Here is a 27,980-nt window from a genome sequence, read left to right as displayed (position 1 = left end):
TGAAGGTGCTCTATGACCTAAAGTGTGAGGTGATATGTGTGTGCAGCTGTGCGCTGTAGCCTAGCATTTATCTCCTGTCACTGTTGGGGTTGTCATCTCAGGGATGTGTAAAGGATGGAACCAGCGAATAGACATACACAAGGGAAGACACAAGCTTTTTCTATGGACATACCCCATTATTATGCGTAACTTTTTTTGTTCTCGTGTGTGTGTGTGTGTGTGTGTAGGTTCCCCGTGTGGAGCTGACCCTCTCTGAGCTCCAGGAAATGGCCACGAGACAACAGCAACAAATAGAGACTCAGCAACAGATGTTGGTGGCCAAGGTAACTCATGCACACGCACACACACAGCTGCTGGATGGATTGCCTGTCAGTTAGTGTAAGGTTACCTACATTTGACTCTGTCTGAAAAGGTTGGCTTTGAGGCCTGAGGAGCCTTGGAGGAATGTGTGTGTGTGTGTGTGTGTGTGTGTGTGTGTGTGTGTGTGTGTGTGTGTGTGTGTGTGTGTGTGTGTGTATGTAAGGATCTGGGCACATACGTCTTCCTTGGAAACAGGACATGTGATCCAGGTCAGAGGTTTAAGGACATGGTTGTGTGTGTGTGTGTGTGTGTGTGTGTGTGTGTGTGTGTGTGTGTGTGTGTGTGTGAGAGAGAGAGAGAGAGAGAGAGAGAGGGACACAGATCGTGGCAATTCCCACATTAGGAAGTGACCTTTCAGTTGACAGGAAATTAGGTCATCGGGAAGCCACATTTACTGGGAAGTTGAAGCAGAGTTGTACTCCAGGAAAGAGTTAGTAAGGCATGCCAAAAAAAACAAAAAAAAAAATCTCTTCAGTATGATGAAACATATAGTCCGAAGCTAACTAAAAATGCTTTCAGCAGGTTTTCAACCACCAACTTCTATTTAGTAAATTTGGGTTTTTCAAGGCCGCTGATTTGATTATATCTGGCAACTTCACGCTAATATTCAGCATTTTTTAAAAGCAGCAACTTCCCCCACTACATTCCAGCTATTAAATGCTTCCGTCCAGTGTCTACGTTTATTTATTAGGGCCCGAGCAGGGAACCTGCGAGGTCCCTATTGTAATTGCAATGATTATTATTATTATTTTATTCCTTCGTCCAAAATGATCGCATTTTTCACTGCCTGAATGTGAATGAAAAGTCGATTTTATTTGGCAAAGTCATTAGGCTTGGCGAAAAATTTTATAATCTGTTGTTGTTGTGAATGTGCACCACTAGGTGGCGCTATTATCAAGGAAAGTGCGTTTTGGCTAATAACTCCCACATACTTTGTCGCACCTTCGAAAACCTTATATCCACGCGTTCAGTGAATTGTGCTGAATCTCCTGATATAGGCCACGCCCATTTATGCTTTGCGTTTTTTTCACTAGCTCGCGCAATGTCGCAAACCTACTTTTTCGAACTCCTCCCAGGCAATTTCACCGATTTGCACCAAACTTTGCACACAGCATCTGTGGACCCTCCTGACAAAAAGTTATCAAAAGAATTTTGATATTCAAAAAAATAATCAAGTTATTAAAAAACAACTTCCTGCAGATTTCGTTCCAACCAGGAAGTGTTGCATATCTCCACATTGGTTTGTCCAAATGACGTGAAACTCAGGATACTACTTGCTCATGAGGCCCAAAGGCTCTGTGCGAAATTGTGGCCGATGACAACTAGGTGGCGCTATTTAAATTGAAGTATTTTATATCTCGACATCGGTTGGTCGGATGAACACAAAACTTGTTACACTCATTGCCACTGCCCTCCTGATGACAGCTGACAAAGGGGTTAGTGATCTGACACTAGGTGGCGCTCTGGTGGCAGTTTCATTTTATATTTGGCACTGTGCCCACACCATAACACTTATGGATATGAAATTCATAGGGGTGGTATAGACTGGCCCCTGTAACTCACACACCAAAAATGACCAGCAGGTGGCGCTATCATCAACACAAACCATTTTTGCCTAATAACTCCCACATACTTTGTCGCACATTCAAAAACCTTATATCCACACGTTCAGTGAATCTTGCTGAATCTCCTGATATAGGCCACGCCCATTTGCGCCTAGCGTTTTTTTTTCGCTAGCTCGCGAAATGTCACAAACCTACTTTTTCGAACTCCTCCCAGGCAATTTCACCGATTTTCACCAAACTTTGCACACAGCATCAGTGGACCCTCCTGACAAAAAGTTATCAAAAGAATTTTGATATTCAAAAAAATAATCAAGTTATTAAAAAACAACTTCCTGCAGATTTCGTTCCAACCAGGAAGTGTTGCATATCTCCACATTGGTTTGTCCAAATGACGTGAAACTCAGGATACTACTTGCTCATGAGGCCCAAAGGCTCTGTGCGAAATTGTGGCCGATGACAACTAGGTGGCGCTATTTAAATTGAAGTATTTTATATCTCGACATCGGTTGGTCGGATGAACACAAAACTTGTTACACTCATTGCCACTGCCCTCCTGATGACAGCTGACAAAGGGGTTAGTGATCTGACACTAGGTGGCGCTCTGGTGGCAGTTTCATTTTATATTTGGCACTGTGCCCACACCATAACACTTATGGATATGAAATTCATAGGGGTGGTATAGACTGGCCCCTGTAACTCACACACCAAAAATGACCAGCAGGTGGCGCTATCATCAACACAAACCATTTTTGCCTAATAACTCCCACATACTTTGTCGCACATTCAAAAACCTTATATCCACACGTTCAGTGAATCTTGCTGAATCTCCTGATATAGGCCACGCCCATTTGCGCCTAGCGTTTTTTTTCGCTAGCTCGCGAAATGTCACAAACCTACTTTTTCGAACTCCTCCCAGGCAATTTCACCGATTTTCACCAAACTTTGCACACAGCATCAGTGGACCCTCCTGACAAAAAGTTATCAAAAGAATTTTGATATTCAAAAAAATAATCAAGTTATTAAAAAACAACTTCCTGCAGATTTCGTTCCAACCAGGAAGTGTTGCATATCTCCACATTGGTTTGTCCAAATGACGTGAAACTCAGGATACTACTTGCTCATGAGGCCCAAAGGCTCTGTGCGAAATTGTGGCCGATGACAACTAGGTGGCGCTATTTAAATTGAAGTATTTTATATCTCGACATCGGTTGGTCGGATGAACACAAAACTTGTTACACTCATTGCCACTGCCCTCCTGATGACAGCTGACAAAGGGGTTAGTGATCTGACACTAGGTGGCGCTCTGGTGGCAGTTTCATTTTATATTTGGCACTGTGCCCACACCATAACACTTATGGATATGAAATTCATAGGGGTGGTATAGACTGGCCCCTGTAACTCACACACCAAAAATGACCAGCAGGTGGCGCTATCATCAACACAAACCATTTTTGCCTAATAACTCCCACATACTTTGTCGCACATTCAAAAACCTTATATCCACACGTTCAGTGAATCTTGCTGAATCTCCTGATATAGGCCACGCCCATTTGCGCCTAGCGTTTTTTTTCGCTAGCTCGCGAAATGTCACAAACCTACTTTTTCGAACTCCTCCCAGGCAATTTCACCGATTTTCACCAAACTTTGCACACAGCATCAGTGGACCCTTCTGACAAAAAGTTATTAAAAGAATTTTGATACGCCAAAGAATACTCAAGTTATTAAATAACAACTTCCTGTGGATTCGGGTCAAAACAGGAAGTGTTGCATATCTCCACATTGGTGTGTCCAAATGACATGAAACTGAGGACACTACTTCCACATGAGCCCCTAAGGCTCTGTGCAAAATCTTGACCCATGACCACTAGGTGGCGCTATTTAAATTGAAGTATTTTATATCTCGACGTCAGTTGGTCGACTTAACACGAAACTTGGTACACTGATTGCCAATGGCCTCCTGAGGATAGCTGACGAAGGTGTTACCGATCTGACACTAGGTGGCGCTCTGGTGGCAGTTTCATTTTATAATTGGCACTGTGCCCACACCATAACACTTATGGATATGAAACTGATTGGGCCGGTATAGACTGGCATCTGTAACTCACACACCAAAAATCACCAGCAGGTGGCGCTATTATCAACACATAACCGCTTTTTGGCTATCAGTTAAGACATGCGCGCACAATAACGGGGCAATGGGTCCGGGTAAGGAGCACGCCTCGACAGCAGCACGGCCCGACCCGCGTGGCCTGCGAGGGCCCGTTCATCGCTGCTTGCAGCTTTAATTTCCTATGTATTTCCTCACCTTGCAGTTTCCATCCTCTTAAGATCAATCGAACGCAACATGGATTTACAACTTCCAGGAAAGACTTATCCAAAACAGCTCCTGGCACTTAGAACATGCACTTTAACTTGTGCACTGTCCACATAATGAAACAAGCTACTGTTTTGTAATGTGTTATTAGCGCGTGTGTGTGTTCCTAGTGAATGATGGGAGGCTTCTTGCCAGCACTCCATTTCCCTCTTCCTCTGTGTGTGTGTGTGTGTGTGTGTGTGTGTGTGTGTGTGTGTGTGTGTATGTGTGTATGTGTGTGTGTGTGTGTGACAGAGACACACAGGTCAGCTGTACTATAACAGAGAGAGGTGTAAACTGCCTCAGTCAGCATTACACACCATAGACTTCTCTCTCTCCCTCTCTCTCTCTGTTTACTTCTCCCCTCGAGGCATTCTGCTTTACAGAAACGTAACAAAGTTCAGTAATAAGGGTCAGTATGCACACCTACACAGGTGTTGTCATATACTGGCTAATTGGACCTCTAGTCAGGTGGGTGGAGCAATGAAGGGAATAAAGGGGGCGTAACAAAGGACATGAAAAAAGCACAGGTGAAACATACGTTGTTAACGTCGGCTCCATTCCATCAAGTGCCCCGGTGAGCTATGAAAAATGAATCAGCATGCCAAACACCAAGGAACCTAAAAAAGAAGCATTAAACCATTCAATGGTATTTGTATGAAATGTCGATCAATTGATGATCACTTGAAACAGTGATCAGAGACAGTGTGTGCTTCTTACAAGGGTGATATTTCTACTATTCTTCTATGACAGCATCTTTAGCAGTCAGTCAGTACAGAGAAATTCTACATTACAACTTGATGAATGTGAAACTTTTGAAACACAGACAGTCTGACAAACTGACAGCACTGGACTTAAAACAAAAAACACAGCATGTCAGACACTGATGGACAGAGGCGATCCCCCCTGGTGCCCCCATGTTCGAAAAACGCCACTAAGTGCCCTCTTGGATGTCCTTATGGTAGATAAAACATGATAAAGTGTTTTCTAGGGTGCCCTTTTCCATTGGAGAAAACATGGTGAAGTGCCCTCTCTTCACTATTATTCTCTTACCATATCCCGACTTTCTGTGCCCTGGTGCCCCACCGCATACAGCTGGTGCCCTTATTATTTTTTTCGCCCCTGCCACTCAATCATCCGTCCACAATTACTGTCAGGAGGAAAATAAAAAAGGAAAAGCATTTGTTATTTTCTTGACTTTCATGCCTTATTCAAATACAAATCCATAACATTAAATACATTTTAATTCAAATGTTGCTTAACCTCTATTGTCACACAGACCCTGTCATCTCTCATCTCATCAGCAATTAGTCTGACACACTGGGGTCGTATCTGGAAACAACTGTAAATCTAAAAATCTTAAATGTTCTCACCTTTTTGTCTTCCAGGAGCAGAGACTAAGGTATCTTCACCAGGGAGGCAGATCTAACCAAGGACAGACACAGGTGAGGTCCATATATCTGCCTGTCCTCTATCAGTCTTTAGAAATGTTCTATAAGGCACCAGAGCAAATGTGAACCTTTATGTTACATATATACTGCAGGCAAACCCAAAAGTTAGCTCCACAAAGACTTATATGTTGAAGCCCCATTACAGTGTAGAAACTGTATGCTATAATAAATATCTGTTCATTGGCTGTAACAGAAACCTGTTTATTCAACTCTGGTTATGGAAACACAATTATTCTTTTTTGTCTCATTTTGAATGCCAATTAAATTTTGATGAAAATGCAACTTGCTGTTTAGCTTATGTCTTTTCTCCTTCTCTCTCGTTTAGTCCGAAGCAGAGAAGCTGCAACAGCTGAAGGAGCGGGTGGAGACTCAGGAGGCCAAGCTGAAGAAGATCCGAGCCATGAGAGGACAAGTCGACTACAGTAAACTGATCAACGGAAACCTCTGTAAGCATGGCACACTGAGCACACTGCAGAGAGGATGCCTGTGGATTACAGGCACTTCAGTTTATGACTACATATTAGTGAATCATAACATAGTCTTGCTGATTCAGCATGAGGGCTGAAAATGTGGCTGAAATTCATTCAGCTTAAAATTGTAGAAAGTTCGATTTTCTTCCTTTTTTTTGGAATAAGGAGCAGGTTTAGCTGCTAAATATCAAACGCTCAATTCATGGAGAAATGCACACAGCCTGCATCCTGGAGCTATGCCTTTAAATGAGCCATCAGGACTTCCATTACGCTGTGATGTCACAACTGTACAGTCCCGGCCCTCAGCATTGCCTTGACCACAGCCGTGGTTGCACCGGCAGAGCTGATGTGGAAACACAGTGGGCAGTGCCTGCTCAGGTCTGTGAGAGCTGACTAATCAGTGCAGACTGGGCTTTTCAGGAGGGGGGGCCTTAAAGAGACAGGCACAGGGTGAATAGAGGTGCTGCAGCAATAGACAGTAGAGCTTTAAAGGTGACCATTTGAACTTAAATGCCATGATCATGAGCTTAGCAGCAATCTCATGTAACTTAAAATCTTTCAATCTAATTCGTATTTCCTGCTTTGTCTCCAGCTGCAGAGATCGACCATGTTAGCAGCCTGTTTCAGGAGAAGCAGGCAGAGCTGCAATCTGCTGTGGTCAGAGTCGACCAGGTAACGTGGAGGGTTGAGTGAGGTTTCATTATGACAGACACAATCAAGCAAAACTGAGTTTGTGGCGGTCGAGTTGTTGAGTTCTTTCTTAATAATTTTCACCAGTTGACCCAGCAGTTGGAGGACTTGAGGAGAGGACGCCTTCAGCTACACTCTGTTGCACCAGGTCAGGGGGCACCCACCGGTTCCCAGGGTGCACCCACTGGCCAGAAAGGATCACCCCTTTCTGGTCCTGCAGCCCTGGAACTAAGGAAACTCTACCAGGAGCTGCAGGTAAATCAAACCACGTCATAACCTTCTTAATCGACAAATGAACACATTATTTTGGTTGGAAATTAGTTTTTCAGAAAATGGAGGATGAATAACTTGTAATGCTGTGTGTTTCAGGCTCGTAACCGTCATAACCTGGAGCAGAGCACCAAGCTGGCCCAGAACAAGGAACTGCTAAACAAGAGGAACGCCCAGGTGACGGTGATGGATCAACGCATCGGAGACCTGAGAGAACGACTGCATAAGAAGAAAGCAGAAGTACGCAAATTAACTCTTAACATAGATTTTTTTTCATAATTAACTTTGACAGCTACTTTAGGTCTAATTCTGTCTGTCTGCACCTCTTCAGCTGAGTCGTATGAATGGAGGGGGCCTGTCCTCCCCTCAGACCTCCTCCCATCCAGGCAGTGGAGTCTCGGGTCGAGTCGCGGCTGTCTGTCCCTACATCCAGGTTCCGGCGGAGGGGAGACAGGAGGCGGGGTACCCATTGCCAGCTGACCCGCCACCCAAACCAGCCCCGCTCAGCCACATCCGCTCCCTCTCAGGTTGGTAGACGTACTAACCCTTTACTTCAGAGTTTCTAGCTGCACTGTCTTAAATCTCTGTCTGGGCTCTAACTTGCTGTCTATTTCCTTTTCCTGTCTGTTGGCTCTTTCTTTTCCTTTTCCCTTCCCTGTTCTTGTTGATGTTACCTTAAATGTGACGTGTTGATGTTATTGGTGGTTTTGTGATGACTGTTTTGTCACCTGTTGATGTCGTGGTGGTGGTTGTTGTTGCGGACTATTCCTGTTTTGTGAAACCATTTGATGTCATTATGATGGTGTTCGTGTTGATATTGTTTGGTGGTTGTCACTGTCACGGTTGGTGTCTTGTTACTGTCGTTTCGTGGTGGGTGTGGCCTTGCAGAGGAGGACAGGAGTGGCATCAGGAAGCCTCCCAGCCAATGGAAAGTGTCAGATTTAGACATCGTCCTGTCAGACCCCACTGGGGCGTGGGAGGGACTTCAGTCCCCTCAAGGGGGCGACAGTAACAACAGTGAGTCCCTGAAAGGTGCTAGAGAGACTGATGTTAGATTAGCAGCACCTGCTTCCTCACTCACTGTAATGTAGACATATTCAAAGTGTGTGTGTCCTGGTCTGGTCTGTAGTATGGTGTGTGTGTCTAACTACAGACAGATGGTCTGGAGAACATAATTGAATCAGCTTCAGAAGATGACCTCAAATTGTAAAGGTCAAATGTGTAAGGACGCATACATGACATCTGATCACCAGCAGCTGCTCAGTGTTAGGGAGTCGAACATAAGAAAATAAACTGGACGCAAACCCCAGTCTGGACTTAGACTCATATTCAATTATTCTTTCATGTTTTTCCACCTGGTGTGAGAAAGTCAATTGCAGTGAAAACAAATTCATCATCTTCAGCTCCAGTTTCAAAGTTAGAAAACTAATTTTGCTGACAAATTCTCGAATAACTGTCTTAAACATAAACATTTTTTTAATTTGAACTTGAGAAAGGGAACTACGACAACGAAGACAAAAAGAAAATGTAAAGAAACAGAGTTTTATGTTTGGTCAACACCAAAGACGAAAAGAAACTTTTCATGTAAGTGTAGTTTACTAAACCTATTTCTCTAACATGGCACATTATTTAATCTAGTTAATAATCACCCTTACTTAACTTTTTCGTGTCAATAGCTAATCTAGTGTGAGCCTTGTCAAAATAGCACAGCCTTGTCTCATTAACCACTGACCGTGCTGCATCAGGCCACGATCATCCTGCAGTATGCCAGTTAGAAAGACACTTGTCTTGTTTATAGTAATGTATCAGTACACCCCAGCTGGAAGTAGCAGAACCTTTCTTCTCACTTAGTTTAAGTACTCAGTACAAACAATGTGCCTTGAAACAGCTCTCATACAAATCCCATTGTGTCCTTGAATGCCAGAGCAAATGCCACAGCTCTATTTATTATCCCAGCTTATGTAATGTGGAAAATATACAGTGTACTGTGCAGGGAGCCACAACAGATTAATGAAATTAAGTCTAAGACACGCTAACTTGTAGCTATATAAAGTCTGTGTGTTTTTGTGTGTTCTGTGTGTATATTTTAGGTAAGGGGGGTTATGGGGTCATGGCAGCTGTTGTCACTGTTATCAGTTATCAAAGTCTCACAAATGTAATGTATATCTCTTATATTGTATGAATGCTAATACAGTATAAGCATAGCAGTCTGTAGTATTCTTAGAGTAAATAAGAAAGGAATTCTGTGCATTGCCAATGGCATGAATCATTTAGTGATTCATTGAAAATCCACACAATTAAGAGAAATGGTTTCATATTCAACTGACTCATACTAACATTTGGAAGAAAGGGGTAACAGAACCCAAGAGCCAGGGTTTCTGAAACAAAATCTCCTGTTACGAATGTTCCATAGTAAATGATCAACAGGAAAGGCTTCAGATATCCTGGAGCTTCTGTTATTGAAAAACATTATCAGATGGATAACAGACAACATTTTTTTACTGGTCCTGTCAGTGGTGTGTACCTGCAATGTGATAGGTCTAACAGCTAGCAGTTAATTAGCTTATCTTAGCTCAGCATAACAAACATAAACAGGGAGAAACAGCCAGCCTGGGCCAGTCTGAAGGTGATAATAGCCACCTACCACCACCTCTAAAGCTCACTGGTTAACATGTTATGTCTCCTTTGTTTAATCCATACAAAAAACTAAGCGTCAATACAAAAATGTGTGGATTATTCTGCAACTTCCTGTAGTTTTAGTAGTTTAGAGGTGCTGACAGGAGCATTTTCTTACTTCCAGACAGAGCCGGAGTTGCTCCTTTCTCCTCCTTACAGTCTTCATGCTAAGCTAAGCTAATCAGTTTTATATTTAGCGGACAGATATGCGAGTGGCATTGGTTTTCTTAACTAACTCTCGTCCAAAATGTTGACCTATTCCTTTAATCCTAACTAAGTACAATGAGATATGTTGATCAGATTCCACACTTGAGACAGCATATATAAATATGTTTCATCGTGTTTTCTGCTTATTATTGAGAGCTTTACAGTTGAGCTCTGAAATACATTAAGTGTCTCCAAGAAGAGGCTTGGGCTTCCGAAAACCATGAACCTGCATTTTTGCATCAGGGCGTACAGTGATGCTGCCCGTTCTGTAAACTGTACTGTCGTTCCTCCACAACACGAGTGACTTCTAATCTGAGCTCTCAGGCGGATAGCCAAGTTTCCACCTCGCACACACACAGAGCTGACTGTTTCCTGACGTGACTTTCCTCTTCCTGAGGTCAGCAGGTTACAACAGCAGTCAACGGTCTCACAGCACAGCTGAACTGACTGCAGGGTTCTGAGATTTAACAGTTAATCAGTATTTGTCTGGTATGTGCCAGAACTGTGACGCAGCTGTGCCGCAGCTAGGACCGAACGGTTAGGTAACAGCTTAAAATTAAACTTAGACAATGGACACTGGATTGTAGCCAACTGTAACATATAGTGGAAGTTTAACGTCTCACAATGGACTTTTGAAAATTATTTTTAGCTAGCTTTTTCAACAAAACTTTGACTGCCAGTCCTTGTGGCAGTTGTTCCACTACTTTAGAAACCACAGCTCTGCTTTGTTTTCAGTGCTAATGAGCAAACGTTAGCATACAATCACTCGGAACTAAGAGGTCACGTTAAACATTACCTGCTCAACATGTTAACATTAACAGCCTGACAGTACTTTTGATTAATATTTTGTTAGCATGGTCATATACAGACAATAATGGAACCAGTATCAGTCTTAAAAAAGTTTGCTTTATTTTATATGGAAGTAGGTGGGGTTAAACTGCTGTGAAACTGTATAGCATTAAGCTAGGCCACTGACCTTCAGGACTGTCAAAAGTAACCAAGTCAGCCAGTTGCAGAACAGAACAGCGCCCAAATGTCAATTGTTTTACAATTTTCAGTCTTTTTTACGGATTTATTTTTATTATTATCAGATACAGATGTTACCATGATGACAACTACACTATCCACAATATTTTCAACCATGCTCTTATTCCCATTGTTTTACTACTTGCAATGTACACTGTAATCCCCAATCTGAACATGTAGACTAGTTGTTAAGCAATTCAGTTATAGTATTTGTTGGCAAACCAAGCCACAAATTAAAACTAACTGAATGACAATTATACAATTCCAAATATTGTATAATTGTTATGTGGTACCTAATATGGGACCGCGTAGTTCACTTTAAACCAAAGCTTGTCATGTACACACTGTTTTTATGTTATTCTTGGAGTAAAGTATGGATAATAATATATTTTCATTTCAGTCATTTGTTTTGCCTCATATATTTACAGTATATTGTGTCAGTGGAAGGTCATACTAGGGGACTGCTCAGCCACCAGATCCCTTCCAGTCTCTTCTCAGTATAACATAATAAACTAACCTTCATACCACCATGTCACCCTCTCTAACTCACCTCACCTCACTTTTCCTTTCCTTTTTTTTTTTTTTTTTTACCATTTTCCCTCCCGTCTGTGTCTGTTTTTGCCTCTTCATCTCCTTCTGCTTTTCCTGGTGTAATCTGTGTTCCCTCTCTCTCTGTTTAGCTAATGAAGCATCATGGCCTAGCATCAGTAAGAGTGTGTCGGATTGGAAGACCAACAGTCCAGAACAGGTAATAGTGAAAGTTACCATGAAAATAGTCATTCTCATATATTATTTCTACCGAATGATATCATAGAAACAATAAAATATTAAATTAAATGTTGCTAAGGGCCTCCTTCAGGTCATTTAAGGGCACCCTGGGTCTACTTTTAAGACCAGTGCAGTAGAGGGATGTCTGAACTTTTCATCTTCAGAAATATCTTTGGGAGAAAAATCTCCTTCTGAAATAGTCATGCAGGTTTTCACAGAAAATTAGGTTATGCAGTCAGGCTTTGGAGAAATCTTTTTCCAATTCTGTCTCTCTTTCCTCATCTCGATGTCTCTCCCTCCTCTCAGCATCCCTCTGGTTATGGTACCTACCCCAGTGCCACCCACCAGGCGGCAGGGCATCACTGTGCCACCAGCTCCCTGCCCCGCTCTGCCCCTGGTACACTGGGCTGGCCCCGATCTAGTGGCGCAAATGCCACCTCATCTTCCTCTTCATCATCTTCCTCTTCGCAGCAAATACAGCAGCGGATCTCTGTCCCTCCAAATGCTAGCCAAGGTAATTTAAAGAATAACTTGGCGGCAGGGAGAAAGGCTGCTTTCCTGCCCTCCGTGGTTATAAGGTTCAGGCCACATAACAACACTCAAAATATGTCACAAGCCTCTCTATTTTAGGGAAACTAAATGATGAATGAGTGGAATTGGAGTTGTAATTAAGTGTGAACTGTGTATTTTCCCGACCCTGCCTCTACTGTTAGGCCCTGACACCACCTCCCAACCCTCTCCCTTGTCCCCTCAAACAGAGCGAACAGACCCCCCACCAGCAGTGGCAGTTCGTCCCTATGTCCCGGACCACCCCTCCAGGCCCCAGTCTCCCAGAAAGGGCCCCCCCACCATGAACAGCAGCTCCATCTACAGTATGTACCTCCAGCACCCTCAGGCCAAAAACTATGGATCTCTCAGCAACAGGACAACTGTCAAAGCAGGTAATTTAACAGCAGATTGAAATATTTTTTTTACAGATGACTGATTCATGTACAGACAAATGATAATGTATATTTCTGTGCCGTTGTCCTTTCTCTCCATAGTCTACGGTAAACCCATCCTCCCCACCTCCTCCAACTCTCCATCCCCTGTACCTTTTCTCCAGGGAGGAGGAGGAGTAGCAAGAGCAGGAGGAGAGGATGTTACGGATAAAGACAGAGGGAAAGGAGGAGGCGAGAGCAGTGATGGGCAAATCCTGCCTCCACCCAGCGTGGACAACATCCCGCGTCCCCTTAGTCCCACTAAGCTCACCCCAGTTGGTACGTACCAGAGGATCAAGTTAAACTCATCAGTGTGCCGTCATGAATTTACTGTAGTTCCAAGTGTCCTTCGCCAAATCAATGATAGAAGAAATGTGTTGTTGAAATGTGTTGTTGTGAACATTACAGAATTGTGGTCAAACATATTTCGATTTCCCACCACAGCCCACTCCCAGCTACGCTATCAGAGTGATGCTGACCTGGAGATCCTCCGCCGACGCCTCAGCAACGCTCCGCGACCCCTGAAGAAACGGAGCTCAATCACTGAGCCTGAGGGACCACAGGGGCCGAACATCCAAAAACTACTGTACCAGAGGTCTGTGCTACTGTAAACTGTACCCCAACATGAAAACAAATCATTTTTAAGTTAAATAATAATCAATCAAGGCAGCAACAGCTTGGTTATAACTGATTTCTGTTGTGTTGTGCAGGTTTAACACGTTGGCAGGAGGCATGGAAGGAGGCTCAGGTCAGACACTGTGATATAATGACATGGCCTAGCATCTCTATAGTATTTCCCATTGATGTCAACTGTCTGTTTCATTCATAATTCCAGGAAACACTTTCTACCAGCCAGACTGCATTTTGGGTGACATGGACAACATCCACTCAGCAAACGGGAATGTACCACCTGGTGACAAGCCCGTCAGCATGGCAACCGTGGAGGCCGAAGGTCAAAACCTGAACTCTGGCTCCCGCCGCTTGTCCCCTCCTTCTGTTGCCATAGAAACATCCACGGAGACGACAGCAAAAACAGAAACCACCAATAACGTGTCTCCATCAACCCAACCCAGCCCATCCCCTGCACCTGATAGGCCAGAGGACCAGAACAATAACAACCAGAGAGGGTCGAGTCCCACACACAACTCTGTAGGCCACACCTCCCCTTCTCCATCACCTCCCGCTCCACCCTCACTGCCGAAGGTAGGGTTAGATAATAACTACACCTAAACTGGAGTACACACAGGCTTCTGTTTGCTAAAATAGACACTCATAATTCTTCTCCGAGTATTCTCTTTTATTGTGTTCCCCTTTGAAATCTGTTGCTGCTAACCCAAACATAATAAGTGTTCCCTCTGAAAGCTAATGTGCTGACTTGGCAATTCCTGTTCTGCACTGTCAACACTTTTCTGTGTCTCTCCCTGTGTGCTGCAGGTGAAGCGAACCAACCTGAAGAAGCCGTCGTCAGAGCGAACAGGCCACGGCCTCAGGGTCAAGTTTAACCCTCTGGCTCTACTGCTGGATGCATCGTTAGAGGGAGAGTTCGATCTGGTGCAGAGGATTATATATGAGGTATCAGATTATGTTGTTGTTCTTATAAAGTTTGAATATGAATCTGAACTGTGTGTGCTATTTTGGTCATAAGCCTCATACATTTTCTGTTATAAAACATCCAAAAGCAAAAATCTTATCATATAAAGGTCTGTGGTCTAATTTGTCAGTTCAGGGATCCTTGACGTGTTGAAGTTTGAGAACCGTTGGTGAAGGGGATGGGGAAGAGTCATATGATGGGACAGCTCAGAGGACGTGCAGCATGGTGGATGAGATCAGGGTTAGCAGCTTGACAGGCAAGAGATTGGCTAGCTTGATAGGGTTAGGGTTTTCAGTAGGGAGGTTAGCGTAATCTCACCAGAGAATCTCCTGTTGAACCCCAAAATGTTGGGCTGTCTTTCAGGTAGGGCTGAATATCATTTTCTGCTTTTGATACATGTCTGTGTTGAATGAAGAAACACATCACCTTCTGCAAGAGAAGAATATCTGTACATGCCAACAATGACTGAACACCCACACACAGATTTCCTCAACAGATCTGCCAATAACCAGAAGATCTTGAAGCTTTTCAATACCTTCATGACAAAACTTACTCAGTATATGTTTGATCCTCAAGAGCTCTGTCAGGGGAGCGGTGGTCTCAGTTGTCAGGTGTGCAAAGTTACTGTTGAGTACTCTGTGTTTTACAGCAACACAAAGCTACGGAGAACAAAGCCTTAGATCTGTAAAGGCAAACTCCCGTCTATCCCTGACAGCTTTCACTTGGAGACTGGACAAAAGTGCTTACTGAATCTCCGAACTGAAAATTGTAGCTGATATTCTCAAGGAACATTCACATCAAGAACATCTCTGTTTGACATCCTCATGCCCCGAGGCAGAAAGATTCAAAAACTCCACAGCTTCCAAGCTGTTCACAAAAGGTTGCTTTATCACAGTGAATTCAGTCACGTGGCTCTTCTGTTGTGTTCTCCAACTTACAGGTTGCTCATGGTTTCATTCTAATCAGTCCAATATCCATGTTTATTTTCTCATTATCTCTGTAGGTTGAAAATCCCAGTATGCCTAATGATGAAGGCATAACTCCTCTTCATAATGCAGTCTGCGCCGGCCATCACCACATTGTTAAGTTCCTGCTGGACTTTGGAGTGAATGTAAACGCAGCTGACAGTGACGGATGGTGAGTACCTTCAGTCGGCTCGTCTATCATGTAACAGTCCAGACTAATAACAGAACAGTGGCTGCTGAAGGACTCGGGTGTGTTTGTGAAATGAACAACACGCTCTGTGACAGCGATACTGGAGCTCAGCTCACAGGCAACAATGAGAGAGATAATTGCATTTCTAAATTCAGTTTCGACTCAGCTGCCTCCGCAGTATTGAAGGAAGAGATTACCAAGGGTAATGAGGATCTGCATTCAGAAGTTTCATGATTTATTTCATTCATGTTTAGTTAATGCCGGCCTGTTTCATAATAATGTTAATTGAGTTTGCCAGATTAGATTTTTGTTACAACATCTTTGTCCTTTCTTGACCAGAGGTGAATGAACCTACCTAGCAGAGAAAGTCTGTTTAAAGTCATATTTCACTGTTGTCCCCCTCCAGGACTCCTTTGCACTGTGCAGCTTCATGTAATAGCGTCCACCTCTGTAAGATGCTGGTGGAGTCGGGGGCTGCCATTTTCGCCACAACAATTAGTGACGTCGAAACAGCAGCAGACAAATGTGAAGAAATGGAGGAGGGCTACACGCAGTGTTCTCAGTTCCTCTACGGTAGGTATATAGACAGGCAGTCAATAAAACTTAAACCATGCGACAATTACAAGCTCTACTCAAAGCGACTTAATTTAACACTGACTTCTCTATGTCTCTCCCAGGTGTACAAGAAAAGTTGGGTGTGATGAACAAAGGTTTAGTCTACGCTCTCTGGGACTACACAGCCCAGCAGGCCGATGAGCTGTCGTTCAACGAGGGGGACGCCCTCACCGTGCTGCGCCGCCGCGACGACACAGAGACAGATTGGTGGTGGGCACGGCTTAACGACCGCGAGGGATACATACCCAGAAACCTGCTCGGGGTGAGAGAACATAAGACATTACAACAGTCATCTTTTCATAAATGTGTGCACATATAGAGCCTGAGCCACTTAAATGACTGCCACAGAAGTTAGCATCACTATTTTTGCATAACTGTGCAACACCAGTTGGTGATCCATGTAGCCAAATATGGAAATAAAGGAGCAGTATAGTTCTTGTATTGCAGTGTAGGAAAAGTAAGTCCCAGTGTGATAATGAAAAAAAATGTGAGATTGGACATAACACTGGCTACTCACCTCACATACCTGCTCACAGTATGTATGCTAGTGTGCTAACATTTGTCACCTGCATACACTTGTCTTGTCTTTTTGGTTTTAGAGAGGCTAAAAAAACAGCACTATCTAATTTCTCAAGTTGTAAATTACTATATTTAAAATATTGCTCTTACTACAGCTCTTACTACAGCTCCACACACACCTCTTCCCTCCTAGTCCAGTGTAAATTTGATGTACAGATCAAACTTTGGCCCAGGAATGAAAGAAGAGATGCTATTGGTGATCTGGATTCTATGGAAGCCCATTTCAGCCAGTTAAAGGAAACACAAAAAATATGAAAACTTAACTTGAAGATAAAAAATATTCCCATGGTAAGTCATAATTATGAGATTAAAAGTCAAAATCATGAGAAAAAAAGTCAAAATTATTTGGGAAATTTTGACTTTTATCTCAATATTGACTTTTTTCCATAATTTTGACTTTTTTTGTCATAATGCTGACTTACCATGGTAACATTTTTTGTCATCAAGCTTAGTTTTCATCTTTTTTGGTTTTCCTTTAGCTGGTAGAAATGGCCTTCCAGGGGATTCTGAATTTCCATCTCTAGATGATTATTCTTTTAAAACCATATTTATGAAACTAGTAGCTAACACCATATAGCACTTATCCTACATTCTTAAGGGAATGTTTACCAGATAAATACATCTATTGTTGAGTATCGGTTCTAACCCCTGCAAACTTTTACTGATAAGCAGTTGTAGATAATGAATGGATAGATTGATGGATGTAAAGGTGAAGCAGGAAAAGTAATATTTGGCTATAACAGCCGTTCAGAGAAGTATGCATTATTGGACGGGGCTTGTGCTCCTGTGTCATTTAAGCCTCAGGGATTACAGTGTGTACACACTCCATAATGCTCAGAACTTAACTATTGTAAATAGTAAAGCCAAACCATATACAGTAGCTTCAATAAAACTGGCCATCACAGTGTCCAACCTTGAGGCTGCAACTGTATACCATGCTGCCTCAGTGTAAAAGATAACTGCATGTTGCATTTCTGTACTTACTCACATTTGTTCAGTGAATTGATTGTTGACTGTGATTCACCAGAGGAAACAACATAATAAATGGTAGATTTATTTCCACCCAGTGTCTTACAGTCTGCCTTCATGATGTTCAGGCACCTTGAGAACAATGTTAACATCATGTAGTGACCCTGCCCTCCATCTCACTTTCTCTCTCTCTCTCCAGCTGTATCCAAGGATCAAACCCAGACAACGCTCACTGGCATGAAGCCCAGATCAGGAGCCATGTGCACACTCACAGAGGGCGCATGCACACAGTGAAGAAGAGGAGCAGCAGCAGCATGTGGGAGGAGACATTAGCCAATTAAAGAAGGAAAAACGATGAAGGTAGTCGGGAGGAATGACTACTTCCATCGGAAACAAACATGGAACTCGCAACTCCAATGAAGCAACTTTTCTTCCAGTTTGTTTGGATGTAATGCTAGAATCACAGAGCCACTTTATGCTAGAGTCATGATATGTTTCCACTAAGTTGCTCAGCTGAAAGGAATTGTCTGAATCTTACTTTGAGCAACAGTAGCTTGGCAACTTCACATGAGTTCAGCCGCATGAGAGAAGCTGAACAGAAAAAAACTTAAAATTATCTATCATTTGGTTGCATCTTTGAGTTCTTCCAGAAAGCTCTCTCTGACATTTACCCAAATAATCCCGACCTTTGAATGCTACTTTATTTTTGTATGGTGTTAATTAACAAAAGCACCCACATGGATCCTCATGAAGTCAACAGCAAAGTGATGTGCTCTCTGTCGATGGACATAGTATGTTGTTACCTTCACACTGTGTGGTGTGAGGATTTAAATGCAGTATATTCACAGGCTGGATCAGGTGATATTTTGTGTGAGACATGAAGTTGGAGAGATGAAAGTGAGAAGAGAGAACAGGGAGTGTAACTGAATGTGTGTTAAGGAAAGAAATACAGGTTTTGTCAGGTTGTTTACAGGGCAGCTATTAGCAGTGCAAACCACAAGACCAAGAAGCAGGATCCAGCAAGCTTTTGATGCATGGTGGCTGAAGTCCACATCATCCCACATGAGAACCAGATATTGACAATAAAAATGTTATGGCATGGTTAAAGAGAGGGGTTTGAACTGATATCAGAAGAATTCTGATTTCACAAAATTTCACAAGAAGCATCTACGAATCATTACTGATGTCTCAATGAATGATTTACTATTGTGTGTTTATGTTGACTCAGCACTGATGCATGGTGTCATATTAACATCTGTTCAACTGCAAAATGTTTGCTGCTGGATGAGAAGAAGGAAAACAAGAATGTGTGAAGTGAATTTGTGAGACCAAAGTACCAAAGGGTTTAGAGAAGAAGAAGGAAGAGGAGGAATTGACAAAAAATAGCAATATTCTCCATTAACACTTAAAGGTGCAATATGTAAGAATCGGCCACCTGTCAAATTCATACTCAAAACAAATTAAGGGGGAGCATATACTGTATCATCAGCGTAACCGCTAACTGCTGCTAACTGTAGCTGCAGTTAGTTTGTTAGCTCAGTTAGCCATGCAGCTAGTGGTTCAGACTGTGAGCTCGGAGATCAGGGGAGTGTTCGCATTTACTCCGCTAACACAGGATTTTAGGACTGGGACAGGTCGAGGCTAGCTAGTTAGCCTGCTAACCTCAGTAGATATCTCTGCTACATAATACATCGATGTCATAATGTCAGAATTGGTATTTCTTCACATTCTGTCGTCAACTCAAATGCTTACACATTGCCCATTTATTTACTAGCCCAGACCTGGGAGTGTCCCCCATCTACCACAGTCTCAGTGTTTCAGTCCTCTTAAATACATCACATAAAAGCTACTGTGGCTAATCTGTGTTTTCTTCAAAGTCAAGACACAGATTGTCAGAACAAACCAGGCCTCACGCTGCCACATTTTAAACAAAGGTTGAGAATATATTGTATACATTATCCCTGCTGGGCGAACTGCTTTAGTGTTCAAATGGGGCTAAATTAGCCTAAAGCGAATGAAGAATCTCAAGTGTGAAAACAACATTCTTCAAGTGTCATCTCTGATTTTTTTTCTTCAGATTTACATATTTCAGTAGTTGTATGAAATGTATTATTCTCCTGGTTTGTTGTTTGTTTGTTTTCTATTATTATTATTATTATTATTATTCTTATTATTATTATTATTAGACACATTGCTCATGTTTCTTTTTCTGTCAGTGCTTGCGCCACTCATTGCTGCCACCCAATGGACAGGAAAGTTTTGACACAAAGCGTCATGTCCTTTAAACACTTGCTGTGTAAAATATGAAGCAATAAGTAGAGTGATGTGTAATGGCACATCAGTCTGAGGAGTGCAAACCATGACTTTGTGTATATGCGACCTGTAACTACTCAACTCATGTACATACAATAATAATAAAGATATTATAATCCATGCAGACGATCAACGCTGTGACTGTGACTCACTCACTCAATTCTCTAAAAGTGTAAAATGCAGAAGATAAGGAAAGCATGAGATGGAAGTTGGATGTAGTTATTGTAGAATGAATGAAACAGATGTGTGCACTGACATCAGTCATCAAACACACACTGTGATATAACTGTAGCCACCGCACCCCCCCACCCGACACACACTTGATAATAAACCGTGGACTTTAGAGGGGATTTCACAGGTCATTCAAGTCTGCTGCACCGACAGAAGGCTCTTAACAGGTGAGTTCATTTCCATGAAATTCACACTATAGTTACTCTGTGCAAATGAGTGTTTTTGACTGAGTTTGTTAAGAAAGATATGCTGGTACAACTTAGAATACAAACAAAGCCATCACACATGAGAGATAATATGGGAAGAAAAAAAAAGATTTGCCTTTCCAAATGAAAGCACAGAACAGACAGCCAAGTTTTTACATTCTAAAACATTATATAGGCTACTATCACTATTCTTTCCTATGCTGCACACTTTTTTATAAGGTATTGCCTACAGTATGACAAGAAAAATAGTAGTATTTGATGACCTTGAGACAAAACAAAAACAGGAAAACGTGGGGGTCTAGCCATTACAGAAACATATCCATAATAATGAATTATTAATTATTATTGTTGTTGTTGTTGCTGTTGTTGCTGTTGTTCCTGAAAAAGTGAATCACGTTCTACCTTTATTTTGAAATACCAACCGGAAGTGATGGTGTTCTGTTGTTCTACGTCACAGCAGGCTGTTGTGCTACATGATACATCGCTTAACACAATGTAGCGACCACGGATAATATCAAACACTTTGCACAATATAAAGCGCTTTTTATTGAACGGTCAGAGGCTCGTTCAACAAGACAGTTGAAGGTAAGTAAGTAATAAGTCAACATTTATGACCTTATAATACGCTGTTATCTATACATGCAGTAAAAGTTAACAATGTACGCAATAAATTGGTTTACTATAAGCGAAGTACGTCACGTAACGTTTTGTGTTTTGGGATTTGCACAGAGAAAGGTTCTACTGCGTGGAGGAAAATCGCTAAAAGATTGAGAAACAGCACCAAGTGACCTAATACTTCGTGAACTTAATAAATGAATAGGTCTAGCTTAATGAATATATGAAACTAAAATGACCACTGGTAGTATCAAGCGATGTAGATGGGATGGACTGCTAACGATGTGTCAGCTGCCAGTCCAGTAGTGCTGGGAAGTGAGCTGGACTTTGTTGTGTTCATAAGACTGGGAAACAATGCCCCAGTTATTTTCCAGTATAATTCCCAGATGTCATTGTGAGTAATCTTCAGTTGGGCTTTTTTAAACTGAAATTGTCAAACTGAATGTAATGCTTTCCACTTAGATATTTAATTCAGGAAGCATTATTCTAGTGATTAACAACAACTACTGATCAAATAATAATGAACTATTAGCCAGCTTTACTTCAGCTTACTTTGTGTGCTAATACTCATGTGAACATGACAACTACCAGGCTTGGGGTGTAACAGGATATATACTGACATGAATGCAACAGGATTACACAATCAGGATACAAATGAAAGGTAACTGTATTCCAGTATAGTTATAGACAAAAAGATGTAATTAGATTACAGATACGTTCAGTAAAAAAGAGGATTACCAACAGGATTGCAATTTTGAAATAAAGACTAACCCTACACTTGACAACACTTCACAAGAACAAATAAAAGTCATCTTATTGATATGTATTTTTTCTCTTAATTTGCATATGTTTGGTATTAAAGGGGCACTATGTAGTTTTGGAGAAGAAATTCAGAATCACAATTTTAACATTTACAATGTTAATGAGGTAATAATACAAACTCAGAAATACTTATTTTTTTGCATGTCACACAGTTGGGCAGGAAGCATGCGTGTGAACATTGACACCTATTAATATAAAAGTCTATAATAAAAATAAAGTATGTAAAGTAAACCAACCTGCTGAAAATACACTTCTCTTAAAGGACAGATTGTGTCTGTCCTCATTTGTGGATAGTGTTTTCTCAGCTGTCCGGGTCAACTTTCAACTCGTCTAACATGCTGTCATTTAAGTGAAATCGAGTGCACCATGGCAAAGCATTTCCATGTCAACACACCGCTGCTGGAGAGCACCAGCATGTCCAAACGCGTGGGAACGACTGTCTACCTGAAGATGGAGAATTCACAGCCCTCTGGCTCCTTCAAGATCCGCGGCATTGGACACCTCTGCCAGCAGGTAGGAACCCTCAACCTCAAGCTTTTTCTTCACGCCCATCATATCAGACGCTAAATGTGATCTGTCATTTGGATTAAAGTTGCACTATGTAGTTATGGGGAAGACATTTTAATCAGAATAGAAAGATCTTCATTGCCTCAACAAACTGCATAAATAAACTCTCTTTGTTTTCATGACTGAATAAACAAACCTCCTTTAAAGTACAACACAACTTCATAGTGTTTTACTTTGTTTATATTTGGCAGACCCTGCCACCTTTCTGGGGACCTTATTGTCCTCCTCATTTATATTGTAGATATCAAAATTCTGACTTTGCATTTCTTCTCCAAAACTCCATAGTGCCCCTTTAAAAGTAGATTTTGGAAAAAGGACACTAACTTTCATTGCTCTCTTTTGCAGCTTGCCACACAATCTAAAGGAGTTGTCTGCTCTTCAGGTGAAATTTCTACTGTGACATGTCAATATGCACAGTATTATTGATGGCTGTCATAAAACATAATAGCCTGGCCTTTTCTAGGGGGTAATGCAGGTATGGCTGCTGCTTACGTAGCCAGGAAAATGGGTCTACCAGCCACCATCGTAGTCCCCTCCTCCACACCTCAGCTGGTCCATCAGAGACTTAAGGATCAGGGTGCTACAGTCAAGTCTGTAGGCAAGGTACAGTTCGTCTTCTTCTTCTTCTTCTTCTTCTTCTTCTTCTTCTTTATAGGTTTAGCAGAGAAAATGAAGTAAAATCTTCTTCTTAGGTTTGGGATGATGCCAATGCAGAGGCTCTCAGACTGGCAGAAACTGAAGAACTCACCTATGTTCCTCCATTCGATAACCCCCTGCTCTGGTAGAAACATTCATCACAGTTAAAGTTTCCAGTTTTTACAATGCAATTTTGATGAACAACAAAATTGGCATTGTGCAATATTAAAATACTTACATCCAAACCCTTCCTGTATCTCCCTCCTCACTTCCCAGGCAGGGCCACGCCACTATGATCACAGAGGTTGCAGCCTCTCTGGGTCCCTCTGGTGTTAAGCCTGGAGCTGTGCTGGTGTCTGTAGGCGGTGGGGGGCTCCTCTGTGGGGTCATCCAGGGCCTAAAGGATGTCGGCTGGACAGATGTACCCATCATCGCCATGGAGACAGTGGGGGCCGACTGTTTAAATGCTGCGGTAAAAGCTGGTAGGGTGGTCACCCTGGATGACATCACCAGGTGAGAGGGTAAAGTGGCTCAAATGCCTTCTGCAGTTCTGAATGTAACCACGCTGACATCATCCTCATCTGTCTGTCCACAGTGAGGCGAAATGTCTCGGAGCAAAGACAGTGTGCAAGAAAGCTTTTGAATGCAGCCAACGCAGCGAGCTCACGATCATCTCCGAGCTTGTGACAGACCAGCAGGCTCTGCAGGCTGTGGAAACATTCCTGGGTGAGTGTGTGTCTCCCTGAATGTATGTACTGTAGGGCTGCATGATATGGTTTAAAAAAGAAAATCATATTGCAGTTATTATGACAGATATTACAATTTTGATATGATTCACAGTTGTTAGTAATAATGATTTTTGCATCTCAGTTTCATTTTCACCGAAAAAACTAATAAAACCACAATAATGTGACATCTGGAGGACAAGATATGTATGGGGTATCATACCTATATCTATATATCATAATATGCAAAGATCTTATACTATAAAGTAAGCTGTTGTAATGATGAGTATTAATAATAGCAATAAAATAGCAACAACGTTATTCATTATTGCCATTATCACCAGCATCACTACTGATAATAACTACACTAATAATACTAATAATACTACTAATACCATTAGCAATAATAACAGCAATAACAACAATAATAATGGTAAATAAAGCAGCTGGTCTCGTTTGTTACTGCTGACAGCTGCGCCACTCTATTAGCGTTACATCATAACGTCTCATGATGGCATAAAAAGTCATCACAAACATATGTTGTGACCGCTGCCTTGTCTGAAGATGAACTTCAACATAACTCTACTGTGTGCTCGCTGCTAACTGTCCGGGTGCTACACTACCCTCGGTGTTTAGTTCTGCCTTTCTCATTCCATCAACATCACGCTACCAAATAACATTTAGAAAATCGATGTCACATGTGAATAGATTCTGAATTGTGGGAAACATGAATCACGATTCTTAAGTGAAACGATTTTTTAACCCACCCCTAGACCAAACACTATAACTCTAAAACAGTGATTACTGTTGGAATGTAGAGCTAATTAACACTTGTTCTGATAAAAGCATATCACTTACAGCAGCTTTAATTGTGATATTATTTTGGGATGCTAATTGTGGTTAGCGAAAAACTGTACTTGCCGGACAAAATGAACAGCCGACTCCTTACAGTGTGTTTTAGAACAACCGAATGCTGAACAAGACATTTTAATGCGACCAAAAATGTTAGTAATGACTTTCATGACCTGAAAACAAACTGGTCAAAGGTCCAACATGAAAACACGGACAACACCCAAAAACAAGTTCAAGGTAGCCATGGCCTAAAGCATACCCTGCTTTATCGTCTGTTTTACTCTAAATGGGACCGTAATTTACAAAATGAACATCATGCTATGTTGAAGAAGACTTGAGACTGGCAATTGAGGCCATAAACTCATTAGAAGACTTCACTAAGGTAGTAAATCAAGTTAAAAGTACAGTCATTTTCTCATAAGCTTACATCAAACTCCTTTTTGCAACCAGCAGATGCACTTTGTTTTGGCTTCACTTTTCAGACCTGGAAGCTGCGTCCACTTCTGTTATACAGTCTATGATTATAATGTTCTTGAACTTGGCTTCACTTTGTTTTATTCAAACGTGTGTGTGTGTGTGTGTGTGTGTGTGTGTGTGTGTGCGTGCGTGCGTGCCTGTGTGTGCTCCATCTTATAGATGAGGAGCGAGTGTTGGTGGAGCTGGCATGTGGAGCGTCACTTGCAGCTGTCTACAGTGGACTTATACGCAGACTACAGGATGAAGGTAACTACTCTGTCAGCTTGAAAGATACTTACCACTAGGGATGTAACGGTATGAAAATTTCACACCACGGTAATAGTGACCAAAATTATCACGGTTATCGGTATACCGCGGTATTTTTAAAATGTCTTCAAAATGTTGAAAAAACACTGATACACTGATAAATTGAAATAATTTCACCAAGATTTATATTTGAATAGATTTATTATATATTAAAAGGGTTAGGGTATAAGCAGCCTGTTTTTGAAAGCGTCCTGTAATGTCTGCGTTACAGAGGTAGAATGAGATGTATTGGCAGTAACACTCGATTGGCCAGCAGACCCTCTCTGTGAAAAAAATGAATAGAAAATGTCATTATTAATTATTTCTGTCATTGTTACTTAATACTAAGGGTGCAACCAACAGACCACAAAACTCACAATCTAGATCATATCACTTTTGTGAGAAACAGGTTGGATAATCTTTTAGATCAAAACAAAAAGGATTATTGTTAAATTAATTATGAACACTCTATTTTGGCTCTTATCTCTATCTAGACACTTCTTATATTCACCATTTTAGATTATTCTTTATATATAGTCTATTCTACAAATAATCCACAAGTATTATATATTTCTGATATTACTTATATATATTGGCTGTCTGTCTCTGTCTGCTTGCCCGTCTGTTGTCAATGGACTCGGTCAATCTGATTGGTCAAATGGCTGCTGAGCCACAGGTAGACGCTGCTCCGGTGAACGGAGCTCAAATGAAAGTCAGTCATCTCAGTCAGTTTGCATTCACTAACTCAGTCCACCCAGTACGTGTTTGTCTCAAATCCTCCTCACTGCAGCTCTGCATCAATATCTGGGGAATTATTAGGTCGACTTTAAAAAGTGAAATCTACAATTAATAAGCGGTTCAGATAACGTGCCAAATCGTGAATCAACTTTGTTCAGTTATACCACTATCTGGTCAGTTTACATTAGTGACAACAGCAAATTAGACAGAGAAAACTCGACATACACACATCATTCACCCGAGCTTAAGGTTAATTTACCTTGCATTCACTTAACAGTTGAGGGTGATGGTCGCGCAAATGAGTAAGTAAATTGGATGTGTTGCCGCCCCTCGCAACAACTTTCTTCTTGCAGCTCCTGCAGATAGGGCTGCCATCCTCGACCAGCTGTCCCTGAGCATTATCATAATAACCAAAATACGCCCAGACTTCAGATTTGGTTCTCTTTGAAGGCGGAAAAATGCCTTGAGGGCCGCTACTATCACGTCCCCCCTCCGCCATGTCTTCTTCACTACATAACAAGCGCACGTTGCACGCTGCGCCTGCGTAGGGAGACTTGGATAAAGTATCTCGCGAGTTTTCCACACCGTGGTTATCGACCGCGTCGGTTACCATGGTAATTAAAACTTAAACGGTAACCTTCACCGTCGGGAATTTTACCGTGGTTTACCGTGACACCGGTAACCGTTACATCCCTACTTACCACCATGCTCCTGTTAAGCGTGTAATAAAGTAAACGTGGAAAAATCTATTTCATGACTACTTCTTTATCAGCTCCTCTTCATTTACAATTCCTCTGTTTGTTGATACAACAGTGACACCCAAGCAGAGATTTACTTTAGCAGCTCTTAATGTTCTTTGTTTTGTTGGTGGTTCTTATTCATATGCATGTGTACATTGTAAGACCTTTTCAGATGACAGCTATGTCTGTAGAAAATGTAAAAGCAATAATTATCATTTAACCTCCAATAAGTGGGAACTTGTGGAGATTACAGGAGTTGATCAGTTTTGTTGTACCACCTTTTATTAGGTCGGCTGCCGACCGTCTTGGGCCCCCTGCTGGTGATCGTGTGCGGTGGCAGCAGCATCGACATGAAGCAACTTGCCAACCTAAAACACAAACTGAAGACATAAACTAAAAGACTGCATTAGTTAATTGAATGAACTGTGAATGGTTCATCGAATACAGATGAATTCCTACAAGATCTACAGACATGTATCATCTGATTTAGAAACAAATGTGTTTAGGTTGCTGGTAATAAATCAATTAATGCTTCTGATATTGCAGTTTAATTTTTTTGTCACATAAAATATAAAAAAATGCAATGAAGTTGATGTCTTCAGTTTTAAATAATTAAGTAACTCATTACACTATATGTGTACACTATGAATATGTTGTAAACATGCTCAGTTCATTTAACTGTCAGAATTTAGTTACCAGCGTTCCCCACATGGTGGTGTCACAGATCACCATTCAGAAATACACCGGTGTTTTCGGTGTCAGTCAGACACAGAAAACTAAAAAAGTAGAGCTTCATTTTTCATTTGTTGATTAAATTTAAGCATAAATGAACTGATAGTCTAAAGGCATTACAAAATATTCTTTAAATACTAGTTGCAGCATTGGATTGTTTTTCTAGTGCACTCATATATTTAAAATCAAAACAATTCAGAACAATTTGATTGTTTCATGTAATTTTAAATTTAGTCGTCCAGTCAGTTTGTGTTAGGTGTATCAAGTTATTACTATGGAAACAGCTCCTCACTATTCTGCCTGCAACAGAGAAGTC

General features: G+C 41.6%; 2 protein-coding genes across 5 annotated transcripts in view; both read left to right on the top strand.

Annotated features, from left to right (window-relative positions):
* The window catches only part of LOC141010144 (apoptosis-stimulating of p53 protein 1-like), a 47,566-nt gene extending 27,408 nt beyond the window's left edge, over positions 1–20,158 (top strand). Inside the window, exons 5-23 of one of the 2 annotated variants that reach the window (XM_073483004.1) lie at positions 228–323; positions 5,667–5,723; positions 6,055–6,175; positions 6,792–6,871; positions 6,977–7,144; positions 7,259–7,399; positions 7,491–7,686; positions 11,749–11,816; positions 12,143–12,350; positions 12,595–12,777; positions 12,880–13,095; positions 13,261–13,411; positions 13,527–13,564; positions 13,652–14,019; positions 14,251–14,388; positions 15,411–15,544; positions 15,969–16,135; positions 16,240–16,439; positions 17,925–20,158. In XM_073483004.1, the coding sequence (XP_073339105.1) occupies positions 228–323; positions 5,667–5,723; positions 6,055–6,175; positions 6,792–6,871; positions 6,977–7,144; positions 7,259–7,399; positions 7,491–7,686; positions 11,749–11,816; positions 12,143–12,350; positions 12,595–12,777; positions 12,880–13,095; positions 13,261–13,411; positions 13,527–13,564; positions 13,652–14,019; positions 14,251–14,388; positions 15,411–15,544; positions 15,969–16,135; positions 16,240–16,439; positions 17,925–17,966 (2,772 nt within the window). In that variant the 3' untranslated portion in view covers positions 17,967–20,158. Of the gene's footprint in view, positions 1–227; positions 324–5,666; positions 5,724–6,054; positions 6,176–6,791; positions 6,872–6,976; positions 7,145–7,258; positions 7,400–7,490; positions 7,687–11,748; positions 11,817–12,142; positions 12,351–12,549; positions 12,778–12,879; positions 13,096–13,260; positions 13,412–13,526; positions 13,565–13,651; positions 14,020–14,250; positions 14,389–15,410; positions 15,545–15,968; positions 16,136–16,239; positions 16,440–17,924 lie in introns of both variants that reach the window. The other variant, XM_073483003.1, reaches the window with a different exon arrangement.
* Positions 20,159–20,964: 806 nt separating this feature from the next.
* sdsl (serine dehydratase-like) lies at positions 20,965–27,470 on the top strand. 3 transcript variants are annotated; one of them, XM_073482901.1, is made up of 9 exons: positions 20,965–21,060; positions 22,207–22,425; positions 22,825–22,861; positions 22,943–23,082; positions 23,172–23,260; positions 23,392–23,628; positions 23,711–23,841; positions 25,329–25,415; positions 27,221–27,470. In XM_073482901.1, exons 2-9 carry the CDS (start codon positions 22,279–22,281, stop codon positions 27,322–27,324), a joined length of 972 nt encoding a protein of 323 aa, XP_073339002.1. In that variant the 5' UTR covers positions 20,965–21,060; positions 22,207–22,278; the 3' UTR covers positions 27,325–27,470. The 3 variants fall into 3 exon arrangements, with proteins under 3 accessions (XP_073339002.1, XP_073339001.1, XP_073339000.1); XM_073482900.1 differs by having other exon boundaries at positions 20,975–21,060; positions 22,263–22,425; XM_073482899.1 differs by lacking the exon at positions 20,965–21,060 and adding an exon at positions 21,209–21,484 and having other exon boundaries at positions 22,263–22,425.
* The last annotated feature ends 510 nt before the right edge of the window (positions 27,471–27,980 follow it).

Source organism: Pagrus major, chromosome 16, assembly GCF_040436345.1.
Source record: "Pagrus major chromosome 16, Pma_NU_1.0".
Taxonomy (NCBI): Eukaryota; Metazoa; Chordata; class Actinopteri; order Spariformes; family Sparidae; genus Pagrus; species Pagrus major.
The sequence above is the reverse complement of the archived record's forward strand: the minus strand, read 5'-3'. Positions and strand labels throughout refer to the sequence as shown.